General features: G+C 42.9%; 1 protein-coding gene across 1 annotated transcript in view; it reads right to left on the bottom strand.

Annotated features, from left to right (window-relative positions):
- The window catches only part of CPXM2 (carboxypeptidase X, M14 family member 2), a 68,778-nt gene extending 48,913 nt beyond the window's left edge, over positions 1–19,865 (bottom strand). Inside the window, exon 1 of the mRNA XM_066323449.1 lies at positions 19,553–19,865. Within this exon, the coding sequence (XP_066179546.1) occupies positions 19,553–19,865 (313 nt within the window). The remainder of the gene's footprint in view (positions 1–19,552) is intronic.
- Between the last annotated feature and the right edge of the window lie 7,680 nt (positions 19,866–27,545).

Below are 27,545 nucleotides of genomic sequence, written 5' to 3'. Positions count from 1 at the left end.
CTCCCTTTTTCTTTGTGGTGTTTTCTTTTTCATCTCTTGCTTGGATTTTTTTTTTTTTCCCCCATCCCTGTACTCATTCCAAGCTACTGTATGAAGTTATGTTTCTAATTAAAATCCGTTCTGGAAACTTCACTCAGAGTCCCTCCTGTTGCACAACAGCATCTGCTCCAGAGGTCTGGGAGCCCAGAGAGAGCTGAGCTCTGCAGAGGTGGTGATTCAGCACAAACAGAGCAATTTTTGTACCAAGGACCATCCCTCTAAGCCCCAAATTCTGCACATCCCTGAGGACAGAAAAGCAAATGTCATTACTTTAGCAAAGCAGTGCTTGGAGCTCTGGCTTTGGAAGAGAAGAGGTTGGGAAAAATCCGTTTTGTGATTATCAGACAAACGTTTGGCTTTTTAACCACTCACCAAAATGTCAAGAGGTGATCAAAGTATGAAAGATACTTAAATGATGGGAAAGCCCTGGAAAATCATCAAGTGCAAGCATTCCCCCAGCACTGCCATGTTCACCACTGTGGTCCCCAAGTGCCACAGCCACACCTCTGTTAAATCCCTCCAGGGACTGGGACCCTGCCCCGGACAGTGGGAACGTACCTCAGAATCTCCTCCTGGTTATATTTAACTTCCAGGTGAAGTTTGGCATTATTAGGCACAAACTGGCAAGATGTGAGATTTCCCAGACTCCTCCTTAGTTCACAACCGACTAAAATCCCTCAGGAAAAAACATTACAGGCTGTCAATTCACGCTGCTGGTTCTTTGTTCATCCTCAGGAAGTTCTCACACAAATCCGGGGCCAAATGTCTCCTTCAGAAGTAGTAAAGACAAAAGCTAAAAATGAATGTATTTTCTAAAGTACCAACAGTGCTCTGAGTCTTACATAAGAGCTGAAATGTAGACAGTTCCCCATTTCAAAGAGCTTTCAATTCAATTATACAAAAGAGAGAAGATACAGGATGTGTAATGAAAGCCAGAGGAAGGAATAGCTGGGAGGATTCGGGTTTGATTGTCTGATTGTTTTAATTTCATTTCCTCATAGAGTGTTGCATCTTTCATCATACCCCAACTGGAAGAAGTCTCAGGCTCTGACAGGTCTCTGCTGGGAGTAAATTACATCGTTGGGAACTGCCTGCCTGCCTTTTTTTAACAAGTTTGGTCCTTGAGGCAAGTTTGGAAATCAATCTCACGGTGCAATCCTGAGAGTGCTTTGGCACTTTGGTGTATATTGCTCTGTGAACAATCCCAACATTCCCCACATCCAAAAGTTACCCAGAACTACCTGAGCTGAAAACAAAGGGCAGCTGAGAAATAAAAGCAAGCTGTTTTGCATGCTCAGTTAATGAAATGTCATTTAATTCAGTGTTTATGCTGCCCCTACCAAAGGCAAGGGGCCATCTGCAGCTCCTGCTGGGAGCTGTAAAATAGAAGCTGAAAAGTTTCTGTGTCCCACATCCTGTTCTCTGCTGCCAAACTGCAGCAAAGTTTCATGGAGCTGCCCCAGGTGTCACATCCCTGCTCCATGGGATGTACAGTCACCATCCACCACTGCTCTTGGCTGTGCAAAATCCTATTTGGATGAAACCTGTGGGAAATGCACCATTTTTGAGCCTGGCTGAGGTCCCCTGCAGTGACATTCACCTGCCCATGCAGGTACGAGAAGTGGGGTTGGTTTTATCCAGAATGAAATGTTATTAATTCACTATAAAGCTGCAGAATTCCTGGGCTGCCTGTGGATTTAAGCTGCAACACTGGTATTGCCAGGCTGACAAAAAAAAAATTCCCAGAGTATTTTGATGTTTGTTTCTAGAGAAATTGAAGCTCAATAATAAATGTTCACATGGATCTCAGAGAAAGGCACTTGACTGCTCTTTATTTTTCAGGGATGAAATACTGAGCTGTGTGTGGATGCATCAGATTGCCAGGTGAGTATCAGGAAATGCTCCATCTATCAGGAGCTGTCAGTGAAGCCAAAGCTGGGCTGTGTGAGCAGGGAGGGACCACCACAGGCAGAACTGGTCACTGATGAAAAGCCAGCAGTGCATTGTTCACAGCATTCTCCTTCCCAATCTGCTCAAGACACTCTCCAATATTCCAAGTGAAATCATGAGGATCTTTACCATCAATTCCAGAGTATCCTGGAATTTATTTTTTACAGTTATCCACATAAATTAACAGAACTCTTGCTTTCTCTAGACTTTAAGCTGTGACTTCACTAACTAACCAAATCATTCTCTTTTCTTTTATCTTGGTAAGGAAAAAACCTGAATATTTTGCTCCAATAGTTGACTGAAAATTAATTAAAATACTTTCTTCCACTGTTGGCTCTTCTTTCTCCAGTGGACATCCCAAACTGGGAGCAGAGCAGCAAGATTTGCATTCGAAGACCTTTAGATATTTCCATCTGTGTAACCCTGCAGGGGGATTATATTCTTGGAATCATCAAGACTATTGTTTGCAGCAGCTTGGATGTACGGAATTCATGCAGTTTTCCACAAGAGAAGACTTTTAATTCTGCTTTAAAATAAAATTATGACTTCTATTTATAAGATTTGAATATTAACACTTTAGGAATATACATGTTTTCCACATGCATAAGAATTCCAACATCAATAAAAGGATGAAAGGAGGAGCATGTAGATCAGAACAACAATTCTTAATGTTCAGAAATGGTGGCAACAAATTTTCCAACAGAGCCTCTTCTGATTACCTCAAATTTACTCTTTATAATACAACAAAATCCACCTGAATTTGCCATATCACCACTGGGGAAAAAAAAAATCCACTGAACTTGAATCATACTGTGAATTTAATTCTGGATAAATTATTTTGTTTGGGTGTGTGTCCCCTGCTTCTTAAAGCTACTGGAGATAACCAGGACAGCCTAGTTTTGAAAAACATACAGGAAAAGAAACTGATTTATGGCATTCATAAAAACGTAACTTTTTAAAGTATTGCTTTAATACATTTGATTTAACTTGAAGAAATATTTCATGAAACAATGAAAATTGCCACCCAATCAGCAGGGCTGTCTTAATGATTTTGTACTCTCTATGCCAGTTTGAAAAAACCTTGGGGGAAGCAACAGAAATTGGACAGCAAGAATGACCAGAGAATTGTGTGAATCTATTGCATAATGGATTCAGCTGGAAATGACCCAGTTATTCGGCTGTTTCTTTAACCAGCTGAAAATTTAATCATTAGAAAACCCAGGGAATTCAACTGTGGCTTTGAGACATTGAAATGTATGTCCTGTGCACATAAGAACTCACTAAATAAATGCATTTCTGGTTTAGAGAGACAAAAAGCAAACATGAAGCTTGAAGGTGCAGGGAAGGGGCTGCTGTGGACATTTCTTCCTTCCTGACCCATATTCAAGCATTATTTTGTGTGTGATTTGCAGCCATGGAGAGGTAATCACTTCAGAAACCAGCCATTAATAAAAGGTGTGGATGAAATTAATTAATTCCAAGCTGTAAAAAGAGACAGGGATTCTGAGTTGAATTTGCCTGTGGAGGTGTGTTCTTGTGTGAGGTTTGCAGTCCAGAACAGCTTTCCTCCAGCAATGCTCAATGGCCACAAATCAGTGGCCACTATTGTCAATTATTCCTCTCCCCAGAGTCCCAGCCAGGGCTCCAAGGCACTTCTGCTACCTGGGAAATCCCCTGTCCCCAAAAACCAGCAGGAGGAACACTCAGCTCAGCCTCCACCTCATCTCTTGAAACTGGAATTTACCTCTTATTCCAGGTTTGCCTACAGCAAGAACAATACCTGGATGTGCAGCTGAGCTCCCTCCTCAAGGCAGCAGGGGCTCAATTGGCAATCTCAGCATGAGGGGGGATATTTGAAAGCACTTTCATCCTCATGTTGGCTTTGTCCTATGGCTGCTGCATCTTCTATTGAAACTCTGGTGAAAAAAACCCACCTTTTGCAGAGCCAGTGTGTTTTTCACTCCTGCAGTATAATTACAGCTGTGTGCTGCAATTTTAGCTGTTCTGCAGCACACAACTGTATTAGCAAGGGAAACACTTGTGTTCATCTCTATTGCCTAAACTGTTCACTTATTTTATTTCCTCCTGGTCTAAATAAAGGATAGCAGATAAATCCAGATTGCCTTTATGGCTGTTGTATCTGATAAAGATGCATTTAGGAAATCATCCTGTCCTCCTCTTTCAGAGGCAAAGCAGACAAACAATTCTTTAACTTGAAGAGAATTTTTTCCATCAGTTCTGGAATACGTTCAGCTTTTCAAACGGACAGGGAGAAGCATCATGTTTCCTCTTCAGTCTGTACCATAAGAGCCATCCCTGTAATCCTCTTCAGTTCCTACCAGTGCTGCTCTAAGTGCTCATGAGCAGAGATTCTGGGATCTGGAAATGGAGAAACATCAGCTTGGTGCAGTCTGACAATCTCCTGTCCCAGGGGAGATACAGGATTTAAGTCTTGCTTAAACAAAACACCTCAACATGCAGTTAACAGGCAAAGTGTGAATTTACCTACAGATACAGGCAAATAAAGCACACAAAGAAGTGCATCTTCTGTGGGAATTAAGACTTTAATGTTCATTATGCCGTTCTTGGGTCTTTATGGTCTTGCACAAAAATTTCTTAATGAGGCCAGTATCATATCTTTTGCCCTAGCAGCTAAATTTAGAGGTTTTCCTATGAAAAGTGTGGCTGATAATTCATCTTCCAACAGCAGAAACTCTTAATGGGAACTCTGGCAGTCTAATTTCTGTGGCTGAAGTTATGCTTGGGTCACAGGAATGCAAAGTACTTTAATACTGCAACGCACCTGCAAGGTGAAATAACAGAAAAAAAGCAAATTTCTGACAACTTTCACCTTGCTGAAAATATCTTCTGATTACTTTTCTGTGATGGGCAGCTTTTGTAGCAGCTAAGTTAAACAGAATAAAGTTTTCCGTTTTCTAAATAATTTGTTATATATACATTACATAAATAATTTCTATTTATTTATGAGAGCATTGGGCAGGGAGGGGGTGTGCAAATTTGGCCTCTAAATGTTGCTGCTTTGATGATGTGACCATGGAAGTGTGAAATTCCCATAGATGTTCATGACTCACACTCCACATTTGCTGTGGCCCAGCTTTTCCCTGGAAAAATGTCCACGGATTTCAGTCTGAGTGGTTTTCTGCCTCTGCTCCTATCTGAAGTGTTGCTAACAACAATTACAAGTTTCTTTTCTGGCCTGAATTCAGACCACCCTACACCCCAGATCATTTGAAGCAGCACCTTGAGGCAGCTGAAAGCTCCTCAAACATGTTTCGCTTTTATTTACTTTTTCTGAAAAACCTATTCCCAGAGCACTGCGAGACCAAAACCAGCAAAATGCACTCAATAAAATGCACAGCAAATCCCCTGCACAGAAATTAAAATACTGAATTATAGTCCCAGACCACAGATCAAATAAAGAATTAGAGAGATGCCAACATTTCCTATCCTAAAACCACATTAATTATTAGCCAGTGTTGCATTGAAACTGTATATTTTTGTAGGACAAGCAACAAATGTTGCATTGAGGTCCTCGACATGGGGCACTTCTCTGAGGAGGAAATATTTATCACAGCACTGCAACAAACACTTGTGATCGCTCTGGAAGGTGCAAAAACCAAATAAAGAATAAATGAAGAAGTATCTGGGTTCTTTAGGTCAGGTCTGGCATGAAACAAAACGAGATTCTGAAAATACATTTTTTTCATTTTCTCTCATTAGCTTTTCACTTTTTTTTGTTCTGTCACAAGCCCAGGTTGTGGCTGGCTCGAGATGCAACAAAACATTTAGCAGGAAGAGCTTCTATTATTCCTGGCACAGCTGGAGGCAGGAGTTTGCAGAGTGCCTGGGAGTTTCCTGGCCAGGCCTCCAGACTCAAGAGGTTCATCTAAACTCCAGACATCACATTCACTCCCTGAGCTGCCTTCTGCTGCCACCAGCCTGGCAGAGGATGGCATCTGTGATGTGGCACAAGGAACCTTCCAATTTGTGCCCACATCTGCCAACATCTCCCCTCTCTCTACAAAGCAGATCATTTAATCACTCTGAAGAAAACATATTTTCTTTGGTGGCCAAAAGTACCCAGCCCGAAAAATATCTTATCAGTTCTTAACTTTTTTATTATGAGCTTTGACAAAGGCTGAATTCTGAGCTGTTAATTTCAAAATGTCTCTTCTGATGGTTTTTTTGGGGGGTTTTGTCCTGAAGCACAGGGTGAAGACTTCCTGTAATTCCAGCTGAAGCCACAAAACTGAGTGCAGCCATCAAAAATGAGAACCATCCCCTTTCTTCCAGAGCCAAACAAAGAGACTTAGCCAAAAAAATAGAGAACAAAACTGAGACAGACCACTTGCACAATGGCTGGGTATAGGACAAAAATTACAATTAAAAACACATCTTCATGCCAAAAATAGCTAAAAATACCAGGTCACTGAGGTGTACTGCAAGAGCAAAGATTCTACACTAAGAGCATTAATTGCAGCCATCAAAAATAAACATGGAAACTTGGAATGCTCTTAACAAGTATAAAATCAAGGCAGAAATAACTCTGATCTTAAGATACAACCCTGCCTCAATAAATGAGACATCTTAGAAGTGCTCAAGTTCAACCAAATTAACAACCCAATTTGAGTGTATTTTGCCCAAAATAGGATAAATATATAAGAAGTTGTATGAGCACGAAACTGGCTTGTGGTACAATTATTCCCCTCCATGAGAGGCTGTAGCAGGAATTTTGCACAGCACTAAATATATCCAATATATCCACGGTTGGTATAGAACATTCCCTGGGCAGAGTGACAACATAGTCATGAACTTTCTTTAACATAAATAAACTGGAAAGTATCCATCATTCCTGGTCCCAGACATCCACATTGACTGAGAATTCTGGCTGGGGTTTTTTTTGAGGATTTTGCAACACAGCCATGCTTTTTGGAAAAAAAACCATGGGTTTGAGGGGGTCCAAAGGAAGTGTCCAAGTGGGAGGACACAAGAAAGGGGCTGAGAATCAGATTTGCTCACTTGGGGCTGAGGTACACAAGAACAGCTTCAGAAATCCTCTGGAAACCCCCAGTCCTCACTGGAACAAATGGCACTACTCTGATATCACCCAGCTGTCACCTTGTCACTCTCCCGAGCTCAGAGGCGAAGCCCACACACACGGAGCAGGAAAAACCCGAGGAACTGTGAAGTTCTCATTAGCAGTGACGAGCCATTCAATTTTATCCCCACTGCTACAGTCACCTCCACTCCCAAGTGCTAAATTTACCCTTGAGAAGGACTGAAATCAGCAGCTTCCCAGTCAGTTCCACTTAATGCTATTCAAATTTTAATCCAGTTAAGCTCCAGCACAGACAAAACTGTATTTTTTTACTCCTCAACAAGGCAGAAAATGAGTTGAAAACGATTCTGAACAGACAAATAAACTTCCTTCAATGATGTAACTCAAAGGATAACTCATGGATGTGGGTAGAATCACTCAGCTCTTCATTTTGGGGTTTATAGGCTGTTTTTACCCGTTCAGCTCTCTCTGACTTAGCTCCTGGTGCAGGCCAGAAAACTCCAGAGGCAGGCTGATGAAGCAGCAGGAGCTGTGCCTTTAGGCAGCCGAGTCATTAATCATCTTAGCTGAGAGTTGAGATGTCATCTTTCCCTTTTTTATTATTAACGTTAAAAATACTCGAATTGCCAACGGAGTGCAGACCAGCAGCAGCTCTGTATCTGCAGTGAGCCCTGGGTGAGGATCATCCTTCTGACCACATCATCGGTCCTCCTCTCTCTGCTGCCTCGGGAAAAACTCATCCTTGTCGATTTGAAATCTTCCCCAACAACCTGCTGCTCCTCAGCGGCGACATCAAGGTTTGAACACACAGCCCCATGCACCAGCAACAGCCTCAAAGATGGGCTGGGATGGCCAAGGCAACCCTCAGCCCTTGGAATTCCCACCCTTTGTCCTCCAGCAGCACTGAGGGAGCATCTCTGGGAGGTTCTGTCCAGCCCCAGCTCTCCTGGAGCTGTCAGCCTGCTCTCCCTCCCTGGCCAGCTCTCTGCCAGCCTGCACATCTGGGATAAATACTCGACCTACATAAGGAGCCCTATGACAGGAAATACCTCAAACCAATCCAGCTTGGGTTTAAAACCTTTTATAAAGTGTAAGGTCTCGGTTTTATGAAGACCTGGTGGGCCTGCTCTAGCAAGTTTAGACATTTATATGCTTTTTTTTTTTTTTTTTCCTCTAGCATTACATCTGTCGTTATTATTTTATGGGAAATAATAAAGAGAAATTAATAAACCCAAAACACTTCTCACAAGGCAGAGAAGTTTTCATAGTGCCTGGAGCTGTTGCCCAGACAGTGATTCCAGAGGAAAGTTGTGTGGTAACAATAAACCTGAACTCAAGCTTTGTACTCCTTCCCAACCCTTAAAAAGGTATCAGTTTGTAAATTCTAGAGCAGAGAAAAAGAAAAAATAAGTTTGGTTGGGTTGTCTGCTTCTCACTTAATTACTCTTTTTCATTAAACTGATTTTTCATTTGATAGACTGCATATTCGTTGAATACACAGAATTCTTTCAATTCTTGAGCATTCTTTGATACACAGCCCTAAGACAGCACTAAAAATCAGAAATACATTTATATTCATACATTTAAATCCCAAACAGTGGAAAACTGCTTCAGTGGCAGGATAAAAAATTGGCCAGGTGCACACAGAAAATAACCAGAGGTTCTTTGGATACATCCAGAAGTGCAGAAAAGCAGAAGATTAAGGAACTCATATAACAGAGCTTTCTTGTTTCCTTTAAAGCCCACTATGTCCAAGCTGTTGCATCCTTGAGAAGTTCCCTGAGAGCAGAGGATTTAAGAGTACAAAGCACCAAGAAGCAACATGTCAAAAACTAAAACCCTGAGATCTGAGAAAATCAAATCCAGGCCTGGATGGAAGTGTGAGTACTGCCTTTTATTTAAAAAAAACCCACCAAAACCCCAAACCAACAACCAAAAAACCCACACCCCAAACCAAACCCCAGAAATAAATAAAGAAGAAAAGAGGAATGGAATTGTAGGGGTGCATGAGAGGGGTTTCCCTTGGGAAGAGCTCTCCAATATGTGCTCACTCAGGGGACAAACCCCAGGGCAGCACAGGAATCCCTGGAAAACATGGAAAACCTAAGGACAGAGCCCAGCTTGCAAAGGGAATCAATTCCTCCCCAAAATAGTTTTAGAGAAAGGTGTGGTTTTTTAAGGAGCTCAGAAAGGCCCCTCTGCAGCCAGGCTCTCCCTTCCCACATTCCATCAGGTGTGATTCCCTGAGTTTTTGCTCATCTTCCCAAGGATTTCAGCTCTCAGGTGACTTTTTAGCTTTCATGTTTCCACTGTGAGGATGACATTTGGACATACCTGAGCCTCTCTGTTCCACTTCCCCCTCTCTACCTGCCTTCAAACTAATCATGGAAGAGTCAGCTACGGAAATAACTCCACAAATTTTCAAATGCCTCAAGCCCAAGGAAGCACCAGGAATCTGTGGATTTGAAAGCCTGGTCATTACCTTTCAAATTCTGAGCACTCAGCATTTTCTCAAGGCTCTGAACTTCCTGTCTGCAGAAAGAAAAACGTTAAAATTGAGAAAGACATCGCTTTTGGGTATCTCTGAGAGGATTGTAGGGAAGGTTTGGAGTTTAAGCGGTTGGTGTGAAGCTCCAGCTCCAAGCTGTGGAGCAAAGGAGACAAAGCAGTTCAGGCAAGGTTCAGGCAAATATCTCCAAGGGTGGGCACCTCTCCAAGCCAAATGGCTGAGTGTTCAGAGCTCCTTTCTCCCCAGTCCAGCTTCCTACGGTCATGCAGCCTTATGCAGCCCGTGAAAGATTCCCAAAATTCATTCTGTCCAAACATCTTTTCTGCTTTGTTTAACAATTCAGCCGTGGTCCAGCGAAGGCTCATAATCACAGTCTCCACATTTAGCACACTGGAGGCCTCACTGGTTCAAGGCAAAATGTGTCAGGAGCTCCAAATGAATTGGAATCTGAGTTATTAGTGAGTATAAAACTGACTGCACTCACGTCTGCCTGCTCCAGGCTGAAAGCCCAAAAATCCAGGCGGAAGGCAACGAATTTCCCAGCCTGGGGACCCAAGGAGGAATGCTCAGGAGTGCATCCAGATAAACTCCAATTTTTACCAGTGAGGTTTGACATTCTTTCCCTGGAGAAAAGTGCCCACATTGTCACCAAGAGATTCATCTCCACTGCAAAACATCAATGTGTTAATGTGAAAAGCTCAGGTCATGATTTGGGACTTACTAACTCCAGTGCTGCCTTGGAGAGAATCCATCCTCCTTCCCATCCACGGGAACCAAAAGTATTTGCTAAGTGCAGGTATTCTGCACTTGAAAAGCTGTGGAATATAGGGAAAGCTTCAAGGCAAGCTTCCCTGAGCATAAAACTCCTCGTTTTTCCACTTCCTAATTGGAAGGAAAAAAAATCTGATTCAGGATTAATGAGCAGAAACGTGGAAAGAGCCACAGAGGAAAAGTTCTGTGCTATTTTCTGTCCACTTTTTCAAAGAGTTCTGTGGCATTTTATCTGCACTAACTCCCTCCTAGCATACATTTTAATCATATTTTTTAAAGTTTCCCACTTTATTCCTCTTGTAAGAGAGCAGGGGGTCCACATGTCTGATTGCCATTTGACTGGCATTCGAGCACCAAAAAAGCCAAGTACATATTTGGAATACAGAACGAATCAGATGTTCCTGCAGGATTTTGTATCTCACATATCTCTACCAGCCTCAGATCCCCCAGCCCTCATTCCTGCAAGTTTGGCAGTGGAGGAATTTATCCATTTTCCTCTCTGAGGCTCAGGCCTTTCATCCATCTCTTGGCTTCTACAGTACCTGGACTCACTTTGTCAGCACTTCCAAAGGTCTTTGGAAGAACACTCAGAGTCCACTCACATTTCTGATTCTGTACATGATTCCCCAATCCTCTGTTCCACCGCAAGATGGAATCAGGATTTTTGGGGTCCCTTTTTGTCACTTCCATGTATCTAATGAGAGGCAAAGGAGCTGGTCTGGATCCGAGCCACTCATCTGGGGAGCCTGCAGGAGTTCTGGACTGGGCTCCAAAACTATCCAGAGGAGCTTGAGGAACAGAATATCCCCCAGAAGAGCTGTCAGACACTTTTCTCTTTGTCTTAGCTGGGGTGTGTGCTGGGCCTGGCTACTCCTGTCCTCACCCCTCTATTCCCCAGCAGTGTAAGAGCTCTGACCTCACCTGGGGAGAGCCTCCTGCTCCAGGGACAGGCACTGAAAGCTGGGACACATCCCCATGTTCTTGCAACAAATCCAAATCCACTCCAGATCTACCATGGGGAATTCCAGCCTCCCCACCAGCCATCCATATAGACCATATATAGCTCAGATTGACTTTTGGCAGAGCTCTCATCGGAATTGTTGGTTGGAATTTAAAGACAGTGCAGTCAACCCACTCTGGGATAAAACTGGGTCTGTCCTCTGGGATAGGGTACTTCCCATCCAGCCTGTGATGAGAAACAAAATTGTAACTAAGAATTGACATGAATAGAGGACTCTGGTGCTTTATCCAACTGAGTCCCATTGTAGAACTTTCAAAATTCCCATATTTTTAAAATTTCTAACTATAGATACACACGTAATTCTTTACTATCAACTTCATGGAAGATCTCAGTTGGACGTAGTCTTTGGGAATAATTATAAGAGAACAGTTTTGCCAGGTACATACCTTAAATAATTCACCAGCAGCCCCAGGCTGATGCACAGTCACACAAGAAGTCTGTCTGGCAATTCATTAAAAAAAAAAAAAAAAAGTAAACCACGAAATAAATCTGTAAGTAATTAAACCCCCCCCCTATAAAAAAGCTCAATGAATCACCTCCACTATCCACTTTGAAAGTAACATTTTTTGTGTCAGAGCAGGTACACTGTGTAGCAGAAAATAAAAAGACATGTAACTGTGATCTTTCTTTAACTTACATACACAGCTTTTACTGTGTTCCTTGCTTGGCATGTTGGATGCAGCAGCACTTTTGCAATTACAGCACCCTGCTAATGCTTGTGTGAGAGCAGGAGCAAAACTGTTTACTGTTATTTACAGACCTGTACAAGTTACAGGTAGATGACCACAAAGAAACAGAAGATTAATCCTGTATCTGGGTATTTTCACTCCTAAATCAACTCAGCCCCAGCCATGAGTCACAGCTACTGGAAGTCACTGTGGTCCTCTGAAGCCTGACAGCTTTTTATCACTCTTCTGCAATGTCAAATCCCAGCAATGCAGCCCCACAGAGCCCAGGCAGTGCAGGTCTGGGGGGCATTTGTGTGTCAGAAGAGGAAATTACTCATTCTTCCTAAGCCAAGAGTAAAATTAGTTTCCCCACTCCTGACAAAGTAGTATTATCTCATGGAATTCTTCGAAATGTATTGTTATAAAATACGTTTCACAAACTATTGGAGCTGATTCCCACTTACAAGACAGCTCCTTTAACCACCCCTCCAGAATCAGAAAGTCACTTTAAAGCCTTTTTTTGTTTGCAAAAATGATGTAAATCACCGAGCAAATAAGGAATGAAGCCCTTGTCTTTCCTTGACTCCATTTAACCCATAAGAGGATGGTGCAAAGCCTTCTCCACCAGAAGGGAAGCACTTTCTGTCCAAAAGAGGACTTTAGGTATCTATTAGATTCACCAGAATATCCTTTGTCATTCGATTCGAGTAGGGCTGGAGGGATTAAGAGCTAAACCCAAGTGCTCTGAGGATGCCCTAAGTGATCTGCACACACTCCCCTCGATGCCTCCACAGGCACCCTGAGTCACCATCTGGCATCTCTTCATTATCCTTGTTTTTCTCACCTTTGTCTCGTTGCCATTTTTAGCTACGGGTAGAAAAGAGAAGCAGTTCTCCTTTTACACCTGTCAAGTTGATTTAGCACTGCCTGGCAAGTGCATGAAGAATAAAATGCCTTGCTCCTCTCTGGTAGTGTTCCATCCCTCCCAGCACAGAGCAGACAGCCAGAATACCGCGCTCCTGCCCACACTGGGATGTTAAAACAGCAGGAAAATGGAATCATAAATGTTCTTTTTCCTGTGCCATGAGGAAATTATAAATGTGGTTGCATCAGAAGTAATGAATTAACACTGCAGTGTGTTTTACTCATGGTTTAATGTGGGTGTTTCTCATCACTTGGTTAGATATGCAAACACCCCACCAAACGACTTTTGAGGCTGAAATAGTCAGAAGAAGGCTCCAGAGGAGCAAGGCCTGACCCTGAAAGATGCAGGAATTGGTGGCTTAGGAACCCTCATCAGGAAAATAATCAGAGAGCAGAAGTGGTGGAGAGCCATCTTTGGGTTGGCCAGTTACTCCTGAACATCCTCATCTCATTTTCCAGGCACTGAATTTAAAACTGCACTTTAAAAGGCAAGTAACTTTAACTACATCAGAGCTTTGTTTGCTCCCATTTTCCTTGAGTGCCCAGTGTTAAAGGCACAGATTTCTATTTACATAGACCATATAATCCCACAAGACATCACCTCACCAGAGGCCTGACAAGAAGACCAAACCCAGAGCGTCCTTTGCATAATAACAATAAAATCACAAGCAACCACTGTGTGAACACGACGCTTAAATCCCAACTCTGTACTCAGACCACCAGTCCTTTGGTAGTTTGCTTTTTACACAGACAGTGAATTGGGCAAGACTTAAAAATCCCAGCTCAGACATTGAAAACTCAGGAAATTACTACTTCTGCACCACAGCTTCTACTTCCACTACTTCATCTTTTTGACAGATTTGAAGCTCATGCAGCTGACAGAAATCTTCATTCCAAACCCAAAAGAAATAAGTGAAATTTGGTTGTGAGCCACGGGATTGACCTGTCTAGCCAGCTGACTGAACAGATAATAACATTAAAGCCCAAGACTGAATCCAGCTAATGAGTGTCTCATAATATGCTGGCATTTCAGGAACAACTCCAGGCTCAGGTCGAGACTATTAAAACCTATTCAGTGAAATCATCTCCCTTTTAAAGAGATGCTTTTAAAGAGATATTTTTCTCACCTGAAACATGGGGTTGAATTCAGAGAAGGCTGCTGGAAGAATTATCTTTGAAAGTGGTTTTCTCTGGCATAATCAAATGTGTTTATTCCCATTTTTTTTCTTTCTCATGTTACATTATTCATTGAAGCCACGGGAAAGGAAAGATGCTAATCAAAAAGGTTTGGCCAATTTTGAGGCTATTGCTCATTGTTCATTCTTAGTCATCTCTTGTCCTCTTTTGTTGTGACATTCTTTAAAGGATGGGCTCTTAAATGGAATAGTGAACACTTCATTATTCTGCGTGTTTTAGAAGTGCTGAGGAGAAAATAGAGGCTGGTAGATGAAAGAAAGCTCATTAAAAGCCACATTGCTCGTCACACGTGGCAATTAGGATGCAGTGCAGGTCATATTAAAATTCATGGGATATCCACTTAGGGCCAGGAAGTTCATTCTTAAAGAGTTCTTATTATGAGAAGTTTAAGCAAAAGCTTTAATATTAAGATCTGTGTTCTAGGTCACAGGAGTGCTCCACTTTGGGCTGCTCAGAGAAGGTTGATTTAAGAGATGGGACACCAAAGGACTGGAGAAGAGCAGCACATGAGAAATTCTGTGCTGGTTTATCTTGGTGACCAGGTCTCAAGTGCTTTCAGCTGTCAGCTCAATGCCTTACGTGTCACTCTGCCATTTCTCCTTCCTAGTGAACAAAATCACCACAGAAATGGCAGTAACACCCCAAACCTTGTCATGTTTTTATCTTCACACACTCTCCAGAGCTTCGCCCCCATTTCACACCAAAATATCTCCAGTTTTTCTGAATAACATCCCCATGATTCAGCTTTCCCTCCTCATTCACTCACTGATCTCCCTCCAAGCTTTCATTATCTTCATAAACATCTCAATTAAAGTACTATCAGTTTATTTTTATCAATTCAAACTCTCTCTGCTGGATTATTTCCATGTTTGCCTGCTCTGTCCATTTTATCCTCTCCTTGCCTTCCCTTACTGACTCCTCCTCACACACATGTCCCAGAAAAGACCTGGCCCATCCTAAGCACTGCATGAATTACAAAGAAATAACAAACCAAACCCCTCAAGAACTGCATTATTGAACGGGTGGCAAGAATGCAGAAAAATAAGCAAATCTGGAGCAAACACTGCTGCATCTGAGGAGTTTCATCAAGCCTGGGGAAAGCACCAAATGAGACGAGACAAAGGAAATCCTGATTTCAGCTAAACGCAGACAAATGTTGGGCTGTGCAGAGATCAAACACTGGGAGATCTGTGAAATATAGAACAAATGTGCTCCAAGCCCCACTCTGAGCACTGCCACACAAATAAACATCACTCCTTTATTTTCTAAATTTATTCAGAATTGAGGGATGGCTCTACAAGAAGTACAAGTTTAGGTTTTATAGATCAAATCAAAACAATTACAGACTTCATTGTGGCAGATTTGCCCACACTGAGGTGGTTACTGGGCACCTCAGCCCCATAAATCACTTGATGATGAATTTTTGCCTGTAGTCAGACCCCCAGACTCTGAAGGGACCTGCCCCACAGATGGTAGCGGAGGCATCATGTATCAAACTCTATTAAAAGCCTCATAAAAGAAAAACATTGATGTTAACAAGACTCTTTCCACTGATTTGAATGGGCTTTGGACAGAGGCCTATACAAACAAGGATGGGATTAGAAAATGGAAATCTGTTTATAAACACAAAACCTGTCAATCCAACTGTTTGCCTTCCAAGGATGACCTAGTACCACTTAATTTGTGAGGCATTTAAAGGGCCAAGAGGCACATTGATACTTTTAACTTTTACCTGAATTGACTATTTGCAAATATTGAGTCTAACACTTCAAACAAAACAATTGCGAACGCCCTGGCACCAATTGGATTTCTTTCTACATCAATATTTCACAGGCAGCAAATGTCTATATTCTGGCCACCTTCAGTAATTAGCTGAAACAAATGGAGTGTGTGTCATCTGTTTAGTGCCATGTCCCTGAGACTGGAATCAAAGATTTCCACTTGGATTCAAAGCTGGGGTTGATCAGGACCAGCTGCTCAGCCAAAGGGCACATCACACATTCCCATTGCTCCTCCTTCCCCATCCCAGCTCCCAGCCAGGCTATTGTTTGTTACAACTAATTCATCCCACATGTCCTGGCTGCCAGCGAGCATCACATACCCCAAATTTCGGTATTTACTGCATGTCCAATAAATTAATTCCACTTCTGGAGAGATGCATGAACACAGTTGTGTACATGTAAGCACAACACATTCTTGCCCAGCCAGATTTATGGTTATTGTTATTGATATCTGTTTGACAGCTGCTATTATTACCTCTAGCTGGCCTCTTAACATCCAAATGTGAGTAAATATCGGTGTGTATTAGTATTTAAACATCTCTTGGAGGGCCAGATTGTCAGATCTTCACTCCAAACTGATCCCTGGTGACATGGGGACAATGGCACTAAGCATCAGAGTTACTGTCCCAGCAGGACCTTGCCTTTGCCTGCCTCTGGGGGAGAAGGGAAGAGAAATTTTCAATATTACAGAACTTTTAACACTGCAGCTCAAACTGGCTGACACTTCCTGCTGAAACCCTCCTGTTTTCACTCACGTCTGTGACAAGCAGTGACCACTCTCCTCACTGGGCGTTCACCTCAGGGCTTACTGTGCCTCTTGCACTTAAAATTGTCCAGCTGCTCCCAGGGAAATCCACTGAATTTTCCCATATAAATAAGTCCAGCAGCCAGTTTGCTGAGCTGATGTCAATCAGGAGGAGTTTGGTGGAGAAGATCAGTCGCTTGTTGTACCTCTGGCTATTTTTTTTAAAGCTCAGAGGCTTTGAAACATCTTTTTGCACATGGCTGGTGAAAGCTTGGAAGCTCAGCTGTGTCCAAAGAGCCCAAACTTGCTGTGGAAGGAGGGACTGAACCATTTCCAGCTGCTTTTGGTGGTGCATCAGGAGCCTCTCCCCCTGTGCTCGTTGCAGCAGGTGGGAAAGGAGGAAAATGCTTGCCTGTAAAGATAAATTAACTTTGCCCTCATGGATTGGATTCTCTTCTCATCATTGTCATGTTTGGAGCAAGTGTGAATCCCCAAGTGCTGGGAAAATTGGGAAAAAGCCAACAGGGAAGGTGAAAGCAGAGAAGAACTACAGAACATCCCACGGCAGGACGGAAATCTTGATTGTCTCCACCACAATGAGGAACCAAAAACCTAATTACAGAGGTTACACTTTAATAACCAAGTGTTTCCCATGGCCATGAATTTATGGAATGGTTTGGGCTGGAAGGGACCTGAAAGATCATCCAGTGCCATGCCCTGCCACCTTCCACTGTCCCAGGCTGCTCCAACCCCAGTGTCCAACCTGGCCTTGGGCACTGCCAGGGATCCAGGGGCAGCCACAGCTGCTCTGGGCACCCTGTGCCAGCCCTGCCCACCCTCACAGGGAACAATTCCTGCCCAATTTTCCATCTGACCCTGCCCTCTGGCAGTGGGAAGTTCCCCTTTGTCCTGTCACAATCCACCTGATTCAGTCAGGGGTGGTGGAAAGCAAAGCCTTTCTTTCCTCTGTTTAAAAAACCAACAAATGAGACACTGAAAGAAGAACATTCTCAGATGATGTCTGTGGACTGCAATGACCATACTGAGATACCAAACCTGATAAGGCAGTCCTTGAGATGGGCCAGGCAGTGCCATCCCCTTGGGAAGCTGCTGGAGCCTGAGGATGTTGGAAAAACCCAGCTCTAGAGAGATGGGGCAACTGAGAGACGTTTCAAAAGGAAGAGGAGGAGATGTGAGACACGGATTTGTGGAGGATTCTGAAAGCCTGACTGAAAGCTCACAGAGTCTTGTTGTGTGCAAACTCTGAGGTAAGGTGTGCTGACTTAGAAAGGCCATGGGATAGAGAAGATGTTGTTGAGAGAGAAATTGAACTGGAAACAAGTTTCAAATGATGGCCTCCCAAACAGACCAGATATTTTGGAGAATTAGAACTGGGAAAGATGCATTGTAGCAAGAGAAAGTGGGGTAAAAGAACAGGTGATTTGGGTTAGAAGTAGTAGCAGCATTGTGTGGCAATAGCTAACGAGACTGAAAAACATTTATAAGGTATTATAACAAAGAAATAGGTTGGGTTCTGATAAAATGGCATTGAATTTTACATCTCTTATATCTCAAACTTCTACGAGATTGATAATGGAACAAATTCCTTGGAAACGCCTCTCGGTTGCCCTGCTCCTGTAGAACAGGGTTTTTCCAACATGAGGAGACAGGGATATGGATGTCTCATGTCTCTGCTCCCCAGAAAAGGTGCCACCACCTTTGACTTCTGCCTGGAGTTACCCTGACAAGCCACACTGCCTGCTCCACAAATGGTTCTCCCGATGTTAGAAATTACATTTTCTTACCACTGTTTATTAGGACAAAAGCCCATATTTTTGCTGCACAAATGCTAATTAATTTCAATTAAGTGTTAACATTAAATTTAAAATATTCTGTTTGCTATCTGCTGGATGTCACTGGATAAAGCTAAAACCACTCTACAACCCCTGATCCCCTTTTTTGCCGTACTGATGGTTCTAAACCACAGATTTTGTGCCCTATGCCCCAGTCATCAACATGAAGTTTCCTCCTGAAGTTAAGACAAGTTCAGCTGTAGGGGAGTGAGATCTGGCCCCAAATTTTACAACTCTAAACTTCATGGACCAAACTCACTCCTAAGTACCTACCAGATGGGGAACACAAAAAGGAATTACTCTTTTGGGGTGGTGCAATTAGGTGTTAATGGGAACAAGTGGGAGGTAAAAGCTGATCACCTTTCTGCAAACTTCAGAAAATGGAATTAAGGGTGGCCGTTTTATTTTAAGGAGGTTTTGTTGCTGCTTAATTTCTTTACTTAAGTGGTCAATAATTAAATTGAGTTTGTTAGGGCTTAGTCTTTTCCAGGAAGATCTCTGCTTACATATCTTCCTCTGGAGGGCTTCAAAGTGAAATCTCAGAGAAATCCACAGGTTTAGAAGTGAAATTAATTCAGAAACCTCTCTTAGATTAAAGTGACAAGGGATAAGGTGAGTTGTCATTACATATAATCACCTTTTACTATGAACTCTGCCGCTGTTCTCTTGCTTATAGAACAGCAGCTTTCACAGCAAGCCAGTTGCCAAGTGTAATTAAGAATAATTAAGAAGGAGAAGTCCACAGACTAGCCCAGAGTACAGCAGAAATTAATACATTCCGACTCTTTAACTCTTTCCCTTTCAAGTAAAGAGATTGTTTCAAAGTTTGTAGAAGTTCTGCAGCTCTGTTCTGTGGGATATGAAACTTTAAAGTGTTGTCATCATCATCACCCCCGCAAACACACTTATTGTTATTATTACCAAATCTGCCATTAATTGGATATTCATTAATGCTAAAAAGTCAGCGCGAGATTCAACAGGCTCCAAACTCTGCAGGGGAAGGCGCAAAGTTACCTGGTGGCGTTTCAAGAATGGACTTTCCTTTTTTGTTGTTTTTCTTCTGTTTTAACTCCTTCCTGCTCGGTTTGAACCCTGGGCGCTCCCCTGTCTCCGCAGCACGGATGGGTCCTTCCTCTCCCGGTTGCTCGGTGAAAGGAAAGAACTCTTCCCCGGGATATGGGAAGGAGTAATAATGATCCCTGTTGGTGATTTCCTGCAGGTAATAATCCTGCTCGTCCATGGGGACAGCGAGGGACACGTCCCCCAGCAGCGCCAGCCCGAAGGCGCAGAGAGCGAGGCAGAGGCGAGCACGGCCACGGGCGGTCATCGTTCGCGGGAGCGCCGCAACTTTGTTCGGAGAGCGGCAGAACAGAGCTGGGGCGGCTGGAAAACAGCTCCCGGAGCGGCGGGGAAAGGAGCCCGAGGCCGGAGCTGATCCCGGGGAGCCGCTGCGGGACCCGGCTCGGGAGGGGCAGGGCCGGACACTCGGACACGGGGACACACGGACAGAGCGACACACGGACAGAGCGACACACGGACACTCGGACACGGGGACACACGGACACAGGGACACGGGGACACACGGACACAGGGACACACGGACACAGGGACACAGGGACAGAGGGACACTCGGACACGGGGACAGACGGGCAGAGGTACACAGGGACACTGGGACAGAGGGACACTCGGACACTCGGACACTCAGCCGCACAAACACTCAGACATTCAGACACTCGGACTCTCGGGACACACGGACACACGGACACTCGGACACACGGACAGCCGGCCCGTGGCAGGTGCTGCCCCGCCGCTCCCGGTGCCGCTCCCGGTGCCGCTCCCGGTGCCGCTCCCGGTGCCGCTCCCGGTGCCGCTCCCGGTGCCGCTCCCGGTGCCGCTCCCGGTGCCGCTCCCGGTGCCGCTCCCGGTGCCGCTCCCGGTGCCGCTCCCGGTGCCGCTCCCGGTGCCGCTCCCGGTGCCGCTCCCGGTGTCTCTCTCCCCGGTCCGGAGTTACGCGACACTTTCCGCTCCGTCCCCGGGCTCCTCACTCCTCCTGCGCGCCGCTCATCCAAGAGAGCGCTTATTCCAAGAAAAGTCAACTTGGCAGGCAGCCTTCTCCTCCCAGCCCGTGGCCAAAGTGTTTCCCTCCCCTGGGAGATGGGGCTGGGCACGCAGAGCCCGTGCCTGGCAGGGTCATCTGCTGGCACTGCCACCCTGGGCACGCAGGGGGACGCCTGGGATGTGGCACGGTGGCAAATAATCCACAGAAACTATTATTCCCTTTTGTGGTGCTTTTTGCCCCCCCCCCCCTTTCTTTCAACTTTTAGAAAGTAGGATCCATCTCCAGCACCAATCTCAGCCTCCTCTGTTTATATTAGTTAGCATACATATGACAGCAAAATTGCTTTATAACTTAGTTTATAGTCATAAAACTGTATTTTGGTTTATAGATATTGAAAAATTTGTATATAGTTCTATTACTTTATAGTAACTTACTGTTTGTTGTTTAAATAATATAGGTTAAATACAATTTAGATAAACTTTTACTTTGCAGTAGTTTCTTATTTTATAGCAACTTAGAGCAAGTTATCTATAACTAATATAACTCAACACACGTCATGTGCCAAGTTCTAAGAAACTTCTGCTGAGGTACTCCCTGGGTTCACCCCAGCTGAAAGCCAGGAAGAGCACGGTTCATCCGTGGCCCTTTTTCTCACTCTTTTGGGGATAATCCTGATACTTGTTCTCCCTGAAACATCTTCCCAGCAGACCAGGAGGTTTTGTGCTACACACACGCCAGCCAGTGTCGTTAATGAAATCAATTTGTCTGAGAGCAAAATCTTCCCTTTCATCTTTTTCATACCTCTAAAATAACCTTCGGTGCTGAAGGAAACGCGCAACGGTTGGCTCACATGAAATATGAATTTTTACTCCTGTGTTGAAAATGCCAGCTTATATTTTCATCATGTATATTGTATTTCTTGCCACGGTCCAGTCAGCTGGGAGAAAGCATTACATCTTTTGTTGCTCCAGTCTTTATCCTGGCTTTGTGCTCGCATTTTTTGGTGTGTTTCTCACAATTTTAATACCATAATAAGCATAATTTCATTACTTGGTACCTGTATCTTTTGATATATTTGGTTTCCAGGCTGTGGGTGATCCTATCCCATATAAGCAATGATCATCCTTGCTTTCTTAGCTGCTATCCCAAAAGCCCAAAAGGAATGTAGTGATTATATTGTGTCTGTCGTCCTTCCTTTTATAAAAATGCAACTGTACTTTTATCCTGAATTTTTACTTTTTTTTTTTTTTTTGTCTTCAAATCAGAAAACTACACATTTTTCTATTTTAAATACAGGAATTTTGGGGTTTTAAAGCTAGAATAAAATGTACTTTTCTTTTTTTGCTGCTTTGCTGAATCATACATATACACCTAAATAAACTTTATTTGATGAAAAGCTGCTTCCCATCAAACTTTCAGACCCTGTTATCTGTAATAGATGGCTCTGTCTCCTCTGCCTCTGGGAGCAGTGTGAGAGCAGGCTGAATATCCTGGAAATCCCCTCTTAGTGATTTCACAAGTATTCTTACTTTGTTTTCCCTTTCCAGAGTACCCAATCCCTTCCTGCCTTGGTCCTCGTTTCTGAGGGCAGAGCACAAGCTACAGAAAATGTGTTTAATTTTGCTGCCATTTGCAGCACAGCCAGTCTTCTGAAAACATTTGTGAACACTCACATACCTACAGAAGCAGTAGAAAAATAAACTTTTCCATGACGTCATTAAGGACTTGGCTTTTTTGTAACTAAAGGAGCTTTAGTTGCAATTCATTATTTAACTCACTGTAGTGTATAAAGATGGACACAGAGACAGGTATTAACATTTTCAGGCATTACAAGAGGCATTTTCATAAAATATAAAATTGACTATATTTTAATTGAAGGCCTGAGGAGTGTGATTTGGGGAAATTTTGCATTCTGCTGGGAACTTTGCAGGACAACATCAGGCAGCACTAAACCCATTGCTGCTCCTCCTGCAGTCACCACAAATAACTCTCTTTTCTCTGTCTGTAATTACTCTTCAGAAAGAATAATTCATCCAAACACTCATCACTTCCTCTTCCTGGGTATCAACCTGTGCAAACAGCCAGCCCACCCTCTATTTCTTTTTTAGGGTTTTAATACTTTCTGGGGGTGAGGGTGTGGATTCACTCCTTCCCCTTCCACACCCACCTCTCTTTTTGGGATGTGCATGAATTCAGCCGGCTGAACCCACACAAAAGTCTGCCTCTAGGCACAATTTTGATCTACTTCACCATAAAACCTTTTTACTAGCTTTTTATCTGTCAACATCCTGGAAACAACTTACAGGAAAGGAGGTTTTTCTTCTAAGAGTGGCGCAGAAGTATGAAGACCCCTGAGGGCTCAGATGTTTTGGGCCTAAGGGCTGTTTCTTCTCTTCTGCCTGGGAAGTATCACAATAGCTTGTAAAAACCTGCCGATGTGGAAGGAGATAAAGCAAACTGAGATTATTTTTTTTTTTTTTGTAGAAAACAACTGTAACTAGCATCACCCTTCCCCCCTGAAATGATGCCATTGAGAGTGTAGAAGTCATTCCACACTTGGCTTTAAAAGTTTGTCCTGCTGCAGTGAGACACAACATTCTGTGGTCTGGGAGGGGTTTTCTCCTCTGCTCCCAAGAAGGATTTCTTTGGAAGGTGATGGTTTGCTCTCCAAGCTGGGTTAACACTGCTCCAGCGACGGGTTCTGAGCCAATTTTAACACCAACACCTCTGGAAAAAGAGGCACTCCCAGCTCTTCCTTGCCCCTGGCACTCTCCTTGCCAGGGGAGGTTTAGAGTGGATTTTAGGGGAGTTTCATCATGGAAAAGGTGATCAAGCATCGGAACAGGCTGCCCAGAGCAGTGGTGGAGTCCCCATCCCTGGAATGATTTAAAAGCTTTGTGGATGTGGCATTTGGGGCCGTGTGGGATTGGCAGTGCTGGGGGAATGGATGGACCTCATGATCTTAAAGGTCTTTTCCAACCTAAATGACTCTGGAAAGTGCAGACTCAGGAATGCATTTCACTGAGGAGAAGGTAAAGGTGTACCTGTAAGCACCGTCCTTGCTGAGGATCTTAATTTGTGTTTATACCAATTTGTATTTATATTTGATGTATAATAAATTTGTATTTGTATTTATACACAATCAGTGACCACACATTTAGGTTTAATTCAATGTCAAACAGCTCAGTGACTCCTGCAACTTCTCGTTTGGAAAATCAGTTTTTAGTTGGAGCAAAGCTTCGTGGTTGAAAAAAAAAAAAAAAAAAAAAAAAAAAAAAAAAAAAAAAAAAAAAAAGACAAAAAACCAAGCATCTCTGTTTTCCTTGCCATTCCAGGGGAACTTTCTGAGGTAGCACATAAGGTTTCTATATGCTTTGGCAACAAAATGACTCTAAAAATAGCTTTCCTCCTGAACACCAGTGAAGTTTCTGTTCCTTTGTACTTCAGCTGTGTAGTAAATCATGAAGCACAGAATGGAGCAAGAAAAGAGAATTACACTTTTCTGAAGTAATTTTCTTTGCTGCATAAAGCGTTTACCCCTCGCTGTCAACGAGGTCAAACCATCTCAGAGGAGATGGAAACCTAAACCTGACACTGGGAAATACAAAGGAAACTGCACTGAACATTTCTGTGGCTCTTTGATGCCTGTTTCTTACACGTGTAACAGAGACAGGTGCCAATGTTCTGCTCACCTGCACAGCCTCTGTATCCTGGCATTTAAAGCCCTCTTTTCACTTGTTGATAAGGCAGATCCTTAAAAGAGTGGTTCTCACCACAAAAAAAAAGACTGGAAACGTAAACAAGCCCTTACATGGAGAGATTTTACTCAGTTTTAGGATAACATTTAATTTTAAAGGGAACATAATTATTTTACCAGGTGAGGGATGCCAAATATACCCAGGATCTCAACATTTGTCTCTGAACATATCAAATAATGGTACAAAATATCTTCCTGAGCAGGCTGCTGTTCCCTTTGGGCCAACAGATTTGAAAATAAACTGATGCCAGTAATGAAGGCAATTATTTCCTTCAGCAGTTGTTTATTTAACTAGTTAGAAATGCAGTGTGCATCCTGGCTGGGGAATTTATCCCACTGAATTCTCCCTAACTTTTTCTCCTAAGAACAACATGACCTTCAGATAATCATTCAGCATATTGCCTTTGTGCTTCTGTCTGGAGAAGGAGCTCGGATTGCCATGGAAACAAAAGTTCCTTGTTCTCTTACACTTCCCCATGCTGTGATATCATTTTCACTATATGAACCCTTTTCCAAGCCAGAAATGGAATTGTGGGATTTTCCTGTTTTGAGCACCTCAGAGTGATGGATCAGTTCATGGTACAAATGCTGTGAATGCCAAGCAGAGACTGCACCCACCATCATCATTATTTGGGGATATTTAGATCACATCCATCTGCATCAGCCCCATCCTGCTGGAGAAATGAAAATTCTCTACCTACACTTTCCCAGAGTTTTCTTTACTTTTTTTTCTTTCTGTGCTGAACACATGAGAAGAAGCAGAATTTTAAAAAAGGCAAAGTTAACCAGTGACATAAACAAAGCCAAAAGAAGGAATTTTGGGTATTTTGGGGAAGTTTTTTGATTTTTTTTTTTTAATTATTATGGGAACTACATTTCTTCATGCCCCAGAATGTCTGTAGATTTTGTGTTAACAACACATTGGCCTGGCATTTGGCAGCCACTGCTGGACCAAAGCCAGCAGGATTATCACTAGGAAAGGGACTGGAGAGGCTGCCTTGGGATTAAAAGTTCTCTAATGCTAGCCCTACAAAAAGGAGAACTAATATTTTATTCTTTTTTAATACTATTTGTATTGTGTTAATTTATCAGCATTGGAAAGACTGTAGTTCTGCACTAGTCAATGTCTGCATTGTCCAAAAATGGGCGAGTTTAACGTGCAAATTTTATTTTAAGTGTAAAGCCGAGGCAGCGCTGAGACAACAGAGACGAGTGGATGACAGTGGTTATATGGAACAGTTGGAGAAAATGGGATGAAATTCCCCCGCTGTGCTCACAGCCCATCTGCAACGTCCCTTTTTGGTTCACTTGGATGAAAACAGCCACTTCCAGCAAGTCCCCGTGGACATCATCTACCTGCCAACAGTTGAATCCCAAAAAGGAACGACTCTCACATTTCAGTCTGGTATTTCCTGGACTGAAATTGCTGCACATGTGCCATGTGGAGTGTGAGCAGCATGTTTAGCACATCCCAGGCAGCAGCAGGGAAAGGCAGTGTGGAGTTTGTCTGAAAGGTCATTTTTTTTTTTTTTCCCTGGGATTTCTTCAACAGCCTGAGTGTAGCCTGAGAAGTCATGATGGTGAAAGTCCAGTGGGGATTGAAGATGGCACATAAATGTAGAAATATTGGTTCTTCTCAATGTGATAGAGCTGGGAAACACATCACTGGAGAGTAGTCCTTAAAATTCTGTATTTAAAGGTTGTGTTTTAAAGACAGAAGAGCCAGCAATTATTCCTTTCAGATACAAGCAGTATTCATGGCTAGGATTACTTTGGGTGAAGAAGTATTTAATGCCATGCAACATTTTCATATGATAACAATGTCTCTGCATAGCTTAATTCCAACCCCAAACTGATTCATTTAATGACATTTAAAGCCAATATTTGAAGACCTAATTTTATCTCCATAATCACGTATTTTTTTGACAATATACTGAAGGTACCTTCCACTTAAGTGCATTCACTTAAGTAAACAGTGAGAATGGAAGAATTGATGTGAAAGGAAAGCAATGAAATGAGTTTTCACTTGTCACACGGAGATTCATGTCAGACTTACATTACTGGATATGCCAATATGATTTCACAGATGTGTAATAAACTTGTTTGAACTTAACTTGAAGCCATTAAAAAAGGGCTTGTGCCAGCATGCAGGACAAGGCTACTTGAGACGTGAAATTATAGGATTTAAAGGCACACTCAAGTTTTTAATGCTATGCAGATTCTTACTAATAGGTGGCATAACATAAATTATAACGTTTCACTGTTTGAAAGGCATTGATATATTTTTCCACACTGGATTTGGCACAAATTCTGTCCAAAAAAAAAGCAGGATATAAAAATTACCTTGCATTTTAAAATTTATCCAAAGTAATTCTTTTTTCCAAAAATCATAGAATAGCTTAGGTTGAAAGAGATTTTTGGGACATCAGCATCTCCTTTTTTTAAAACCTTCTTTGTATGTTTAAACTCTAAGATCTCTTACACAGAGTATATTCCTCACAGTTTGGTCGTACATCCCACTCATTAATGGGATCACCAGTGTTAGTGATGCTCTTGAGTCCAACAATTTTACCCTACGGAGTGTCACTGTCATTTAGGCTACTGAATTTGGTTTTGGAAATACTGAAATTTATATGCACCCCATAGTGCAGTTCAGATATGGTTGTGTTTGCTTCCTACTGGTTAGGGCAAACTCAGTCCAAGCAAAACACCTTGGCCTCACTTGAGGCCAGATAAGCTTGTCAGCAGAGTGGGGAGTAATTTCCAGAACCATCCATCAGGACTTAAATGGTTTTATCTCAGAAATAATGATAATATTTTTGAAAGGAAACCACTTGTGATGAATAGGAAAAAGAGGTGCTGGCTCCTTTGATCATCACCTAGACAAGGGAGTTTCTTGTTCCCTTTTTATTGCTATGGCTGGATTGATAACAAAACTGGTAGGAAGCAATTTCAAGGTTTCCCTGGCATTTTAGGGATGCTGTTATGTGCTTTTATTGCTTATGATTTTCTCTTTCTCTCCTTCCCATGTCCCCTACACATTTCCCTTAGGAAAGGTCTCCTCTTCCTGGTATTTTATGATATTTAGCATAGTGTGTCAGGGGAGAGGCTGAGCCCAGAGGCTGAGCAAGGACCGAGGTGTTTCTGCACATGGCGAGGTATTACAGAGTCAAGGAGGCTCCCAGTGCCAC

The sequence above is a fragment of the Sylvia atricapilla genome, chromosome 8, assembly GCF_009819655.1.
Source record: "Sylvia atricapilla isolate bSylAtr1 chromosome 8, bSylAtr1.pri, whole genome shotgun sequence".
Lineage (NCBI taxonomy): Eukaryota > Metazoa > Chordata > Aves > Passeriformes > Sylviidae > Sylvia > Sylvia atricapilla.
The sequence above is the reverse complement of the archived record's forward strand: the minus strand, read 5'-3'. Positions and strand labels throughout refer to the sequence as shown.